The 14,346-nt window shown below is 40.0% G+C and overlaps 1 protein-coding gene across 1 annotated transcript in view; it reads right to left on the reverse strand.

The window, feature by feature from the left end:
- col13a1 (collagen, type XIII, alpha 1) overlaps window positions 1–14,346 on the reverse strand; it is a 121,590-nt gene that overhangs the window by 19,605 nt on the left and 87,639 nt on the right. Inside the window, exons 25-34 of the mRNA XM_073025335.1 lie at window positions 13,704–13,730; window positions 12,357–12,434; window positions 9,443–9,487; window positions 9,057–9,101; window positions 8,778–8,930; window positions 7,675–7,773; window positions 6,088–6,138; window positions 4,220–4,246; window positions 2,874–2,936; window positions 672–707 (exon numbers count right to left, since the gene is read on the reverse strand). Coding sequence (XP_072881436.1) covers window positions 672–707; window positions 2,874–2,936; window positions 4,220–4,246; window positions 6,088–6,138; window positions 7,675–7,773; window positions 8,778–8,930; window positions 9,057–9,101; window positions 9,443–9,487; window positions 12,357–12,434; window positions 13,704–13,730 — 624 coding nt within the window. The remainder of the gene's footprint in view (window positions 1–671; window positions 708–2,873; window positions 2,937–4,219; window positions 4,247–6,087; window positions 6,139–7,674; window positions 7,774–8,777; window positions 8,931–9,056; window positions 9,102–9,442; window positions 9,488–12,356; window positions 12,435–13,703; window positions 13,731–14,346) is intronic.

Raw genomic sequence — 14,346 nt, forward strand, 5'->3', positions numbered from 1 at the left:
TCCATAAGTGCCATTAGAGAATCTTAAAGGGAGTGAAAATTAGTGAGGGTAATGGTTAAAAATGAGCCATGCCTACTTTACCCTCTCTAGTCCACCGAACTGGAATTTCAACCCAATAATTTGAAAATCTGTGTAACAAATCATTCAGCCTGGAGGTGTGTTACACTCTAATTTGAAGGGTTCACTTTGGTCAGTATAACTCAGTGAGATCACAGGCCCAAGTTACACATCAACATTAAATGCTTCAGACCTACTAAGACAGAATAGATTTACTGTAAACCACAGCTTGCTTTGGTATATGAAAATGTAGGACTATTGATAATGTCAAACATATAACCAAAACAATGTGCTGCTCAACAAAACTAATTTTGTTTTAAAGCACTTCGATTTTTTTTTGCCTCCTACATTTGTTGATTTACCAGAATTACAACACTGTGGCTGTAATACTTGTAGCCATTTAACAATCACATTACTTAAGCAGTTCCTAGTCCGAATGATAAACCAAAAGGTTAATTAAGCAGTTGCATGCACTGGCATATTTCTCATGCTTCATTTACAATGGTAACGGTCCACTGTACAGGCATGGATTCCAGCCATGTTAAATTCACAATGCAGTCCAACGGCAGTGCAGCAGGCACAAGCTATCTAGACAATGGACATACAGAACTCACCACTGGCCCAGGCTGTCCATCTAAGCCAGAAGCACCCTGGTGTATGAAGTGTTAAAAGTGGAAAGAACAGTGGGGAAGAAATGAATGTAGCAGTGAAAAGGGACACGTTGGCATAACTCAATGAAAGGTGATGACATAATGTTGAAAGGGATGAAGACTTGACATGTCTATCAGCACACAAGAAATCTTTTAGAAACCCAAACTATACAATCAAATATTTCAAGGTTACAATTTTTAAAAAAAAATTAATCATGAAAATTTCATTGGAACTGTCATCATAGTTACCAAGAGTTACCTGTTTTGTCAGAGCAGGAAACTCCTGAAACTGTCACTGATACTAGCTGAAAAAGCCAAATGCCAAATCTTCACAATTAGCAAAGAGTGAGTATGACCAGCACGCCATGTGATTGAAAGTGAATTATGATACATGTACATTATATCAATAATGAATTATGCCAATGTTGGTGATACAGCCCTGTATTCTATCCATTATATAATGGATAGCAAAATACCTGATGCAAGAGGAAAGAAGTTATTTTAATGTTGATCTCATCACACACACACTATGCAACTGTTGCTTTTAATGCTTAGTACATTCACATGATCATTTCTTCAATTTCAGCAATGACCTTAAAGCTTGTGCCTGTGCTTCCATCTGCCTAATCTTCAAATTCTGTTGATCATCTAGAAGTAAGGATCATCTCTGCTGCTATTGACATTATAAACAGAATGGGCACGAGTTCTCTGGAAGGGTTAAGCTGATTCCACTGAGAAATATTTAATAGGCTTGGCAAGTTGGATGCTGTGAGAGATTGTTCCCCTTGGCTGGAGAATCTAGAACTATTATCCTTGGAGAAGAGGCTGGCCATTTAGAGTGGAAATGCAGAGACTTGACTTTATTCAGCAGGGTGTTGTGCTCAATGCATTCAAAAGTCAGTTCAATAGCTTTGTGACAACATATGTGATTGGCAGATATGGGGGAATTTTACAGGAAAGATAAAGGAACTAAATGTAACCTCACTAAAGATCAGAGTAGGTTTGAGGGATGAATGGTCTAATATTGATCATTTCTGAGTACTATTGTTATGGATACCTATGATGATTAAAGATTGTCATTACATTTTGAAAGATCTTTGATCTTTAAAAAATGAATTAGTGAAATCCAAAGTAAGGGTTATGTTCCAGGATTTCATGCTTTAGCTGTGATTTGTTCCTGAGACTTTCAATTCAACTTTGTCATCTTTGTTAAGAAACCAAGCCACATAAATCATTTGGGGAATGCAGGAGGAACTGAGTTATTTTTTGATCAAAGGAATTTCAGCTGTTGAGCCAAAGGGTGAGGTCTCTGCAGTACAGTATTTGGATGATGCAAGTTTAAAAATTATGGCTTTGTTCTTAATGATCACAGGCCCCCTTCTCTTCACCAAAGCTGGCCGTTATGGTACATTTGTATTGATTTATGTTGTGGATACTGATTCAGAAAGATTCAGCCTCTGGTTCTGTTTTAGGTCCACCTGCTCTGTTAAATACCCCCAGTATCAGTCCCTGGAAATTAGACTGTTGATTCCTTTCCTCTGTCTTCCTATTTTGCACCATTTCCCCCAATTCTCGAGGTCCTTAACTTCATACCTACCATAATTCTCCTTTACCTCTTCAAAACTCCAGTTATTGTTTATCCTATGCAAACAGTACATGATGCCCGTTTTATTTTACTCTTCAGTTTTATGGAAAAAGTGAGTGAGAAAAGTGCACCACTAAAACAATCCAAGGTTTGACAAGCAATGGTGGATTTCTGCAGAATAAAAGCGACCAGGTCAGTTTCTCCCCAGAGGAGATCGAGTTCAGAGTGGAGTTGGAATCTGGGTGGACAGATGTTCACCTCTGGACCTGGTCACTTGACTGTACAGCAGAATACAAATCCCCAAACTGCTGTGCCTTTACAGGGGGTTCCCAACCTAGGGTCATGGACCCCTTGCTAAACAGCATTGGTACATGAAAGGTTGGGAATCCCTGGTCTATTTGTTTTAAAATCTGGAGTCTAACGTGCATTCACACACAAGTTATCATTAGATGATTTATATCAAATTAGCTGTCTACTGAGTTAATCTGATTTGAAGACTATGTTAATTACACTCTCATGCCTCGGTGTCTCAAAGTAGCAGATACAAGGTAGAGGTACAGATTGACAGCAATAGTACTTACAGGCAGTCCCAGGGGACCTCGATCACCTCTATCACCTTTGGGACCTTCTGAACCAGGCTCACCCTATGTCAATGAGAAAACTGCAGTGTATTGACTTTTACAATGTCATATGCATCATACATATGCAAATGAATCTGATTTACAGACAAAATTAGTAGGTAACCATATAAACCATATAAAAATTACAGCACGGAAACAGGCCATCTCAGCCCTTCTCATCCGTGCCAAACGCTTACTCTCACCTAGTCCCACCTACCTGCACTCAGCCCATAACCCTCCATTCCTTTCCTGTCCATATATCTATCCAATTTTTTTTAAATGACAAAATCAAACCTGCCTCTACCACTTCTACTGGAAGCTTGTTCCACACAGCTACCACTCTCTGAGTAAAGAAGTTCCCCCTCATGTTACCCCTAAACTTTTGCCCCTTAACTCTCAACTCACGTCCTCTTGTTTGAATCTCCCCTACTCTCAATGGAAAAAGCCTATCCACTTCAACTCTATCTATCCCCCTCATAATTTTAAATACCTCTATACATTCTAATGTACACAAAATTTGGAATCATACTTTGAAATTCAAGTGTTAATATTGAAAAGGTTTATCAGCTAATATGGACAAACTACACTTTTGACAGTTTGCCACAAATTTCAAAACAGAAAATACCGAGTGCCTTTCAGGTTACGCAGAATTTGCAGAGAGGGGGAGTTCATCTTTCAGTCCAAAGATCTTTCTCCAGGTGTTGGTCTGCCTGACTTGCAGAGTTTTTTTTTAAACACTCTCAATATATAATGTAGGTGGCAAAGTGATTTGTACAGTAAAACATTGATCCAGTGTGTAAATTGGTAAATTAAAAGGAAAACAAATTAAATTAGAACAAGGTTAAGATAGATATTGAAGCTTATCAGCTTGTGTTAGCATTCAGACAGCAAAATAATCCCTAATGTTTGTGAACATTATGCCATTTTCTGTCAAAAATATGTTTGGTCATTACAATTACTACCTTTTAAATTAATATTTCACACATCATATCATATTAAAATACAATGTATAAATGGGTAAATAAAGCTAACTGTTGAAATGGTGAGGACAATGAAAGCTTGTGCATTTCTGACCAAAACATTTGCCATTCAGCTGACAAATATTACTCTAGTTTGTTCCTCAATTCTTTCCCCCTCAACCTTTATTGCAGCATGTATTACAGGTCAAGGATCAAATATGTTTTCTATTCTTATCAATCCACAGATTCATCTGAAGAACAAACAGGGGGAAGGTCCCACTGAAAGTAATCTCTTTCATCATACAAAGTATACTTCTGTAACAGTAGTTCAAGAATAATTAAAATTACCTTTGTCCCTGGAAGGCCATGAGGTCCCTGGACAGAACAGATCAGAAACATAATTTTAAATAAGGGTTATTTCATACAGAGTACAATGTCACACACTCACTTCTACTCAAAACTTAAAACTTTTTGATAAAATCAATACCAAAATGTGCCATAAACGAATGGCAGAGCAGACCTGATGGGCTGAATGGCCTAATTCTTCTCCTTTGTCTTATAGTCTCAGCGCAAAAATTCAAACCACTCTTCAGAAAGGATGTCAAGGTCCTGGCAAGAGTGCAGGAGGGATTTATCAGAATGGTTTCAAGGCTAACAGACTTCAGTTATACAGTTTGGTTGCTGGAGAAGGGATTGTTCTCTTAGAGTAGAAGAAGCTGAGAGGAGATGTGATAAGGTGTATAAGAGGATGGTAAGTTTAGATCAGATAGGCAGAGAAATACCACTGTCATTAGCTGATGACACTAGGGTTCCAGGTCACAATTTTAAGAGTTTGAGGAAGTACAAGGGTATTTGAGGAAGGACTCTTTCAGGCAGTAGATGGTAATGACTTATAACCTGCTGCCTACTCGAGTGGTTGAAGTCAGGACATTAGTGAGTGCAGAAAGAAATTTGATGGGGGACTGAGGGGAATAAACCTGTAGGGCTATGGGCCTGACTAAATTGATCTAGAGAGTTTCAGCGTGGATACATTTGGCTGATCAGCCTCATTTTATGCTAGAATGACAGTGACTCGATGATGTATTAACATATTGCTGTTTTTAAACACGTGTTAAGACCAAAACACCATAAGACTGGAACAGAATCAGACCATTCACTCCATCAAGTCTGCTGCAGCTTTCTATCATGGCTGCACTATTGTCGCTCTCAAGCCCATTCTCTTGCTTCTCTCCATAACCTTTGACGCCCTTACTAAACAAGAACCTATCAAACTCTGCTTTAAATGCACCTGTTAACTTGGCTGCTGTATGGGGCAATGAATTCCACACACTCACCATCATCTGGTTAAATAAATTTGTCCTCATCTCTGTTCCAAAGGGACATCCTCCATTTTGAGGCTGTGCCCTCTGGTTTAAACTCCCCCACTATAGGAAACATCCTCTCCACATCAACTCTATCTAGACCTTTCAATATTTGATATGTTTCAATTAGCTTCTCTCGTCATTCTTCTAAACTCCTGTGAGCCATCAAATGCTCCTCATACATTAACACTTTAATTCCTGGAATCGTTCTTGTACCCTCTCCAATGCCAGCACATCTTTTCTTTGATAAGGGGACCAAAACTGCTCACAATACTCCAAGTGCAGTCTAACCAATGCCTTATAAAACCTCAGTTTGACATTAGTGCTCTTATAGTATATTCTAGTCCTAAAATGAATGCTAACATTGGATTTGCCTTCCTTACCACTGGCTCAACCTGCAAGTTAACCCTTAGGGAATCCTGCACAAGGAATCCTAAGTCCTTTTGTACCTCTGACCAATGCCTTATAAAAGACTCAGATATGATATACTTAAAACAGCCTATCCATTCTAGGGAATGAAGCAAGCTAGGTGTGTTATCAACATGCATGATCTACGTGTGCATAATGTATCAGTGCTCCATAAAAAGTTGGTTCAAATATAATTCATTGCCTTGAAATGTTGAGGCTTTGAAAGTCTTCATTAGTAGTGCAAGTTCTTTCTTTCAGCATGCAGAAGTTGATAAATGTAATCAAAGGATGGAGACTAAATCCAAATTTACATCAGTGATGCATTAACAATCACCCTCTGATGATGAGATACCCTTCAATTTAAGGTTATGCTGGCTTTTTGAGAATGAGATGTCATGCCAACTTCTTTCTGTTCTTTCATCTCAATTTAAATGAAAGGAGGCTTACCATTTGACCTGGAGGGCCTTGTGGCCCGGGAACTCCTGGTAACCCATTAACCTACAAGAAGAACAGCCATCTTTTAGTGTGGACCCAGCCAAGATTTGCAAATGGTTCATGAAACACAATGGTCACAGCTACAGATTGTGGCTTAAAAACAGAAGATTAGTAGATATGTTTCAACATTAAAGACTTTCAAAGTTGGATGACAGGATGCAAATCCTTCTAAATGACTACAGTTAAAAACCCACTGAAGGCAATATTAGTCAGCAATGTTTAGAGTTGTGTGTTATTTAAGACTTTGGCTATACATCTGATGTTTCAGAATTGCAAACATTGCATCATCTTTTTTATAATTTGCTTCAAGTTTCATCTAAAACTGTCCTCTGACTCAGTCGCATTTGGAATGCATCCCCTAAAGTCACAAAGGCCGTTTTCAGAAATGGGTTAAATGCGTGAAGCTGAGAAATTTGAAGGGCCATTGGGAGAATGCAGGATTGAGGAATAATTGAAACGTTTATTTTTTCAAAATGGCAGAATACTGTGGTGGACGAATAAACTCTTTTTCAATGTCCTTTCATATTAACTGCACACTAAGAAATGGGTGGAAGGAGGTATAAGCAAAATAGCTGTGGGAACAATCTTTATTTTTAAGACAATATATGCTTACAGCAGCCGAGCCATTCTTGAGAATAAAACAAGCTAGACGTTATGAACATGCGCACTATGTTTCAGCTTTCCACAAAAGAAAAAGCTAATTCAAATATAATTCATTGCCCAGGAATGTTGGAGCATTGAAAGACTTTATAACAACACAAGTTCTTACTTCCAGTGTGCAGAAGTTGTTATAGTGCAATTATAGAATGCAGATTAAAGCCAAATTTATATCATGTACACTGTATCAGCGATTCATTAACAACTGCCTTCTGATGACACGATGCCCTCAGGACTGCATTTCTGCATCTGTCCAAGCAGTGAAGCATAACTTCAGCATGTCAGCTATGGCCTCACAGTAGCATAGTGGGAACAAGCAGCCAGCACTGGCCTTGCTCCTGGTGCAATTATTGGAGGTAGATCAGACTGGACGAGGATAAATTTATCCTGGCTGCTCTTTTGGTACTTAAAGATGATAATGGGGAGTCTCTCTCTCTGGCCAGACACCAAATGCACATTAAGTGAATGAAATTCTCTGAATTGACATCAATAGCCAGTTTTTCATAAGGTATCCTGAAAGAAAATATCAGTGCAATCTACCACTTCCTGGACCAGGGGATGTCAAAGTTTTCACAACATGCCTTCTCCCTAATGCCTGCACTGACCTTCAGAGGAAGATGAACTCAGCTCTCCACGTCAACAGAACGTACCTGGCTACAAATTGTGGTATGTAACTTTTAATGAGGTGAAGGATTCAAACAGACAAGGGTTTAAATAAGGCATGTGGAAGGGGTACGGGTGTTAAGTGTGCCAGATGTTAAAGAGCTTAGAGGTTAAACGTGATGGCTACTTAAACAGGATTGGACAGGGAGTTCATGGGCACTACTCCTACTCCTCAAGATCTCTTTGATCCCAATGTGTCAAGTAACTAAAGATACTCACGGTTGAACCTGGAAGTCCGACGGGACCTGGTAGCCCAGGGGGGCCTTGCAATCCTGGCTCACCCCTTTCTCCTTTCTCACCTGTCGGCCCATCCAAACCCTGAACACAGAACACACAATAAAATTACCTCAGGGCATTGGGGCTACTTCAAATGCTGTTTTTTAAGCTTTTGCATACCGGATTGCTTCGAAATGGCAGAGAAATAATCTAAAGCCATTTCAAAAGTATCATTTTCCTCATGCTGACAACTGATGCCATGTGATCAATTGAACAGCTGCTAATACAAGAAAGATATATTGTACATTTTAGGTAAATCACTCACATCAGCAATTAATTTTTTTTCTCTGTATAGTATAATTTTATGTATAGATTACTGTATATATAACTTACATACTCCCATTCTATATATTGTCTATACCTATATGCCAGTGATGCTGCTACAAACAAGTTCTATCATTGTACCTGTACCATCACCGTTCTCGTACACATGGCAATAGATTGTTAAATTGTTTTTTTGTTGTCAGATATACCAAGGTACATTGAAAACCTCTGTTTTTCATGCCTTCGATACAGACCATTTCATCACATCAGTACATCGATGTAGTACAATAACAAATTGCAGAGTATAACATTGCAGTGCAGGCAGCCAATAACGTGCAAGGTCATTACGAGGTGGATTGTGATGTCAAGAGTCAACCTTATACAAGAGGTTCATTCAAGAGTCTACTAACAATGGGATGAAACTGCCCTATAGCCCAGTGGTGCGTGTTTTCAGGCTTTTGTAGTTTCTGCCCAATTGCAGGGGCATGGCGGGGAAGAGGAGAGAATATCTGGGGTGGGTGGAGTCTTTGATTATGTTGGTTGCTTTACCAAGACAGTGAAAAGTGTAGACAGGGTTCATGGAAAGGAGGGTGGTTTGTCCACAAATTGACTTTAAAATCAATCAGCAAATTGATGTCCTTGCAGGATTATAAAATAAAAATCTTCAGCATATAGCTATGAACATATTGAATAGGATGGAGATTAAACACTCTAGTATTATTTTTTTATATATAAATCCAAGAAGGTATAACTAAAATAAGATTTTGAAGGCTTGAACTTACAGGTGATCCAATCTGGCCGATATCTCCTTTGTCTCCTTTATCTCCTTTAGGACCGGGGAATCCCATAATTCCTGCCTCCCCCTTCGGCCCTTCAGGTCCTGGTGGTCCTGGGAGACCAATTATTCCAGTATCCCCTGTTTTACCACGAGGGCCCTGAAAGAAGTAAACCACATTAGCAAGAGAAACTCTCACGGCCATAACAATAGACATATGTAAATGAGATCATGTGAATCTTAAATGGGCACCACAAGTACATTTGCTCTTCAAAAGAAACATTACCTTTTCTCCATCAAGTCCAGGTACACCTGGCAAGCCTACTTCACCCTATCAAAACAGAATAATTTATCAGTAAATTCATTTTAGCTGTGCAATGCCAACAACATAATACCTTTTCATGACATTTAAGGCACTGTAGTGTAAATCCTCATCACAAACAATAACTTCAATGCAATGCCAGAAAAGAAAGGTTTGTGTCTGCTATTATGAAAACTTTTCTCCACACCAGAAGGGTAAGGAGGTTTTTTTTTTAGTTTATGCGGGTAGGATGTATCTTGGGAGAAAATAAATTGGGAACCGGATCTGTACTGTTGATAAGTGCCCAAGTTGCAAAAGAAGTTGAAATCGTTACTGTTGGCTTTGAGTCATTGAGCAAGGTGAAAACGTACCTTCTGGCCCGGTGGACCTGGCCTTCCTGGAGCTCCTGGAGGGCCCTAAACACAAATGATACATGTTATCGGATATTCCACCCTGCAAAAACTCATTTCAGGGAGTTAGCACCATCAATTTGCAGGAGACTCCCAGAACTTCCGGGGGAAGTGGGATGTCTGCAATAGAGTAGCTCCTTAGCAGCAAGCCAGCTTGTTTAAATAACGTTAGCTATGCTAATGAACGAATGACACCTGTTAAACTCACCTCAACATGTCTTTTGCATTTTAACCCACCTTGGGCAATAGAAAAGTCACTGCAAACAGTTGCAACAGTAGCGAGCATCACTGTCATTATTTTTGATATCTCTCTCTTTCTCTTCTCTCTCCATCCACCCCCTCTCGCTCGCTCGCTCTAAAAAAAAATCAATTCACGGGATATTGTATATAATTTGTGGGCGTCACGGAGCCGCTATCAATTTGCAGGAGACTCCCGGAACTTCCGGGAGAAGTGGGATGTCTGTGTTATCATCAGTTCCTCAAAACAGTGGAACACAACTAGAGACTCAAGACACTGCAGATGTTGGACATATAAATGGTAAAGTTCATAAAAGTTGACTTTGGACTGCAAAATCATGCAGAATTGCATCCAAAAGTACATGCATTTTTTTTGCCTTTGGCAGCAATGTGCAATATTATTATTGGAAAAGATATGCCAATAGGTATGCTATTACTCAAAAAGATATGCTATTATTTCTGATTCTATGAAATAAAAATGACATTGACAGCATTGACAGGAAGATTTGCATCACCGTCCCAGCTTTTATGAGGCTGCAAAACGTTTAACAATGATGTGTCACGGGTGCAATGTTTAGAATGTCACAACCCGTCTGGACACAAGTTCCCATAAACAGGAATGTGACTAACAACCAGACACCATGATGTTGATTGGGATGAGCATCGGCCAGGACACCTTGAAGAATTCCCTTTCTTTTCTTCAAAGCAAAGCCGTCTTCTACATTCCCTGCAAGAGTACAGGGCCTAATTTGAAAGGCAGCACCACTACTCAGTGTGGGGGAATTCACTGAGAATTTAATGCTCATGTCTCTAGATTGTGCCTTGAACCTACAATTACCATGGCTGAGGATACTGCTTTCAGCAAAGGCTCAGTTAATAAGAAACACAAGTCTAGATACTGGATTAAAGACAAAAGGATTTGTCCCTGTAAATCATCCAAAAGATGCGATTCCACACTCATTTCCTATTCCCATCTGGAAGTTACACTGGTTATTTCCTATGGCAATTCAGCCTAGCACAGATCTTTGTCCTGTTTGCATTTTGCTCATGAAGTAATGTCATTAATGTATTTGGTGTCCACTTTTCACGTACCAACAGAAATAGGAAATGGGACTTGCAGCTTCTTTAATAATCTACAAGTTCTCAATGAATGTATTGAAACTATTGCAACATACATAATGTAAAGTGTTTGGCAGGGTATTACATATTTTTTAAAATATGCCAATTGCAGGATTAATTGCATAAAATACATAAGCTAGTTGAGTGCTGTCACAGCAACAACCTTGCACTCAATAAGACCAAGGAAATGATTGTGGACTTCAGAAAGAGCAAGTCAAGGAAACACACCCAAGTTTTCAAAGAGGGATCAGAAGTGTAAAGAGTGAACAATTTCAAGTTCCTGGGGTGCCAATATCTCTGAGGATCTAATCTGGACTCAATATATTGATACAGCTACAACAGTGGCTATATTTCATAAGCAGTTTGAGAAGATTTGATATGTCATCAAAGAGACTTGAACATTTCTCCAGATGTATTGTGGAGAGCATTCTAACTGGTTGCATCACTGTCTGTTATGGGGGGCGGGGGGGAGGGATTACTGCATAGGATCGAAGTAAGCTGCAGAGAGTTGTAAACTTAGTCAGCTCCACCATGAGCACTAGCCTCCATAGTATCCAGGACATCTTCAAGGAGTGATTCCTCAAAAAGGTGTCCATCATTAAGGATCCCCATTACCCAGGTCATGCCTTGTTCTAATTGCTACCATCAGGAAGGAGGTATAGAGGCATGAAGGCACACATTCAACGATTCAGGGACAAGCTTTTCCCATCTGCCATCTGATTTCTGATTGTTAATTAAAACCGTGAATACTACCTCACTAGTTATTTTATTTCTATTTTTGTACACACACACACACACACACACACACACACACACACACACACACACACACACACACACACACACACACACACACACACACACACACACACACACACACACACACACACACACACACACACTTACTGTAATTCAGTTTTTTCCCTCTATTATTATGCATTGTTTTGTACTGGTACCACAAAGTCAACAAATTTCATGACCAATGCCGATAATACTGAACCTGATTCCGATTCACATTAAACAGAGAGAGCAGCTGAAAAGCTCTGGAGATGGTTACCATCTTCATTGAGGAATGGGAGTGGGATTTCTGTTTTTCCTGTACAATGCTCCAATCTTTCAAGAGGAACAGAGGAGAGCCTCACTGCCCTCAACCTGGGCAGCTTGTATTATTGCCCTATTCACACAGAAGTGAATTAAGTACTCTGTACACTCCTCTGGAAGCAGTAGTGAAATGAGGCATGACGGTTATGTTCCAAGTGGAATTGGTTAAATGCATGCAAAGGGAAATAATTGCGGGGTTGAGGAGCACGGGAAAGGAACTAATTAGAGAGCTCTTTCAATCACAGACACAATGGATTCAATGATCTCTGTTTATGGTGTGTGATTCCATCATTTATAATTTAATTCATAAGATCCTGTTCACACAACACCTGGACTATTTCCAAAATAAATAGAATAGTATTGGACCAAAAAAAATCTTAACTACTCTGAGCGACGCGGCTCTTAGAAAAACACGTACCTGGAGTGCTTCATTGATGTTACCATTATAGTCAATTATCTCGGTTTTTCCTGCTTCACCTTTAGGACCTGGAGGGCCCTACAGAGCAGACATGGGAAATTAAACAGCACATTGTTAGAGCCAGCCAGCAGTCTGTATAATTGAAGCTCATTTGATTTATTCTCTGGGTAAACTGGAGGATTAGTGAATGATCTTCCATTAGCAATTGTAACTGCAGAGTCTATAACCTGCTCGGTTTTATGATGTATTACTTATGATATACAAGCCACAGTGGTGTTAAATGGAAATAAACAAGTGGGCTTTGAATGTAAACTCAGTGGGGGAAAAAATACACAACCTTCAGGCTGCTTGCTCCTTGGTTGCCCCAAACATGAAGGCACACTGTGATATCAGACAACTATTTGCTTGCACGTAAGAGGGAGGGGTGGGGCAGTAGTGGTGGTGCCAGCACAGATGGGGATATAGAAAGGCAAGAAGGAAGGAGATGGTTGGAGGATAGATGAAGAAGGGAAAGTAGAGATGTGTAGAAGGGTGAGGAGGTGTGTATGTGTGGGTTGTGGGAGGTTTATATACATGTGCATTGTGTGTCTATGGGTATACATAGCAGTGTGTGCATGTGTTTTGGACATGTATGGATATCTGTGTGTGCATAGAAGTTAGTGTCTGTCGGTATGCACATAGCAGTGTGTGTGTAAACAAGTGAGTGTGTCTGTATGCATGTACATAGCTGTGTGTATGCATGTGTGTTCGTAGCAGAAAGTGTGTGTGTGTTTATAGGCGTGCTTGTGCACACACATGAATGTTGTGCGTGTGTGTGTGTGTGCGCGTCTGTGTGTATGTATGTGTGTGTGTGTGTGCGCGTCTGTGTGTATGTATGTGTGTGTGTGTGTGTGTGTGTGTGTGTGTGAGTTTGTTTATTTATTTAGTGCTGATACACTGACCATCACAGTAAGGGGCAGGCTTAGCTTGCCACCTAGCCTTTTCTTCTCAATTAAGTTTAGAGCACCTAGGATGCCATCCTCTCACATCAATTACAGAGATGCTGTGTGACCTTGGCTTATCAACACTTCTGCTCCTTTCTCCAGAGCTCACCTCTGGGTTCTGCTTTGGCCTCTCCCCTCGCACCAGTTGTTTACTCAATCAGCCCTCTCCTATGTAACTCCATCTCAAATTGAACAGCTTTGACATCAACAAGAGTCATGGACAGAGTTAGATTTGTTTCAAAAGATATAATTTCCAGTTTAACAAATGTAGAAAAACAGCTCCTTTGCCTTTTCTCTGTGAAGTTGATTACTAAAAGAAAGTTGCATCACAGTGAATGTCACCAATGACCAACGTCCAACTCACCTGCATACCTCGTTCCCCTGCTTCACCCTGTAAGAAATTCCAGAACACATTAACACTAATATTGCCAGAACTTACTTGAGGATTAACACAATAAATATTCTCCTTTACAATCTCTTAATGCTGCTTTTGAAAATATCGTAGAGTGTCAAATGAAGGAATCCTGAAAGCATCGAAACCTGCCCTGACTGAGGAGATGGAATTGTGTCATCAGATATGGGACAGTTGAGGAGGATCCTCAGGGAAGATTCTCCTGAGAGGCTGGAATATTCAGTACTGTTCTTCCACTTGGAAAGTTGCATCCTCTCTTATGCCAGACTACCCTTCCCCATCCCCTAGGAAACACAAACTGGTAACAGGACCACTTCCCAAAACATCTCGTCAGCTTTCTCATTTTGTGGATCTTCAACAGAACCTACTCCAGTGACTACCCTGAAAACCTATCCCCAAGTATCCTTCCTTTGTAGTCCATGAGACATTCCCACCCTCCACACCCCCAGAAACCCTCCTTTCTTGGAGACTCCCAAAAGCCCAGCTGGTACAGTGGAAGTCAGTTAATGACCCATTCCTCAACTACCAGCTAAAACTCTTCACACCTGTCACTGAGCCAATGAACCAATGACATTTAAATGCACTGCCGAGTCAA

The sequence above is a fragment of the Hemitrygon akajei genome, chromosome 21 (genome assembly GCF_048418815.1).
Source record: "Hemitrygon akajei chromosome 21, sHemAka1.3, whole genome shotgun sequence".
Lineage (NCBI taxonomy): Eukaryota > Metazoa > Chordata > Chondrichthyes > Myliobatiformes > Dasyatidae > Hemitrygon > Hemitrygon akajei.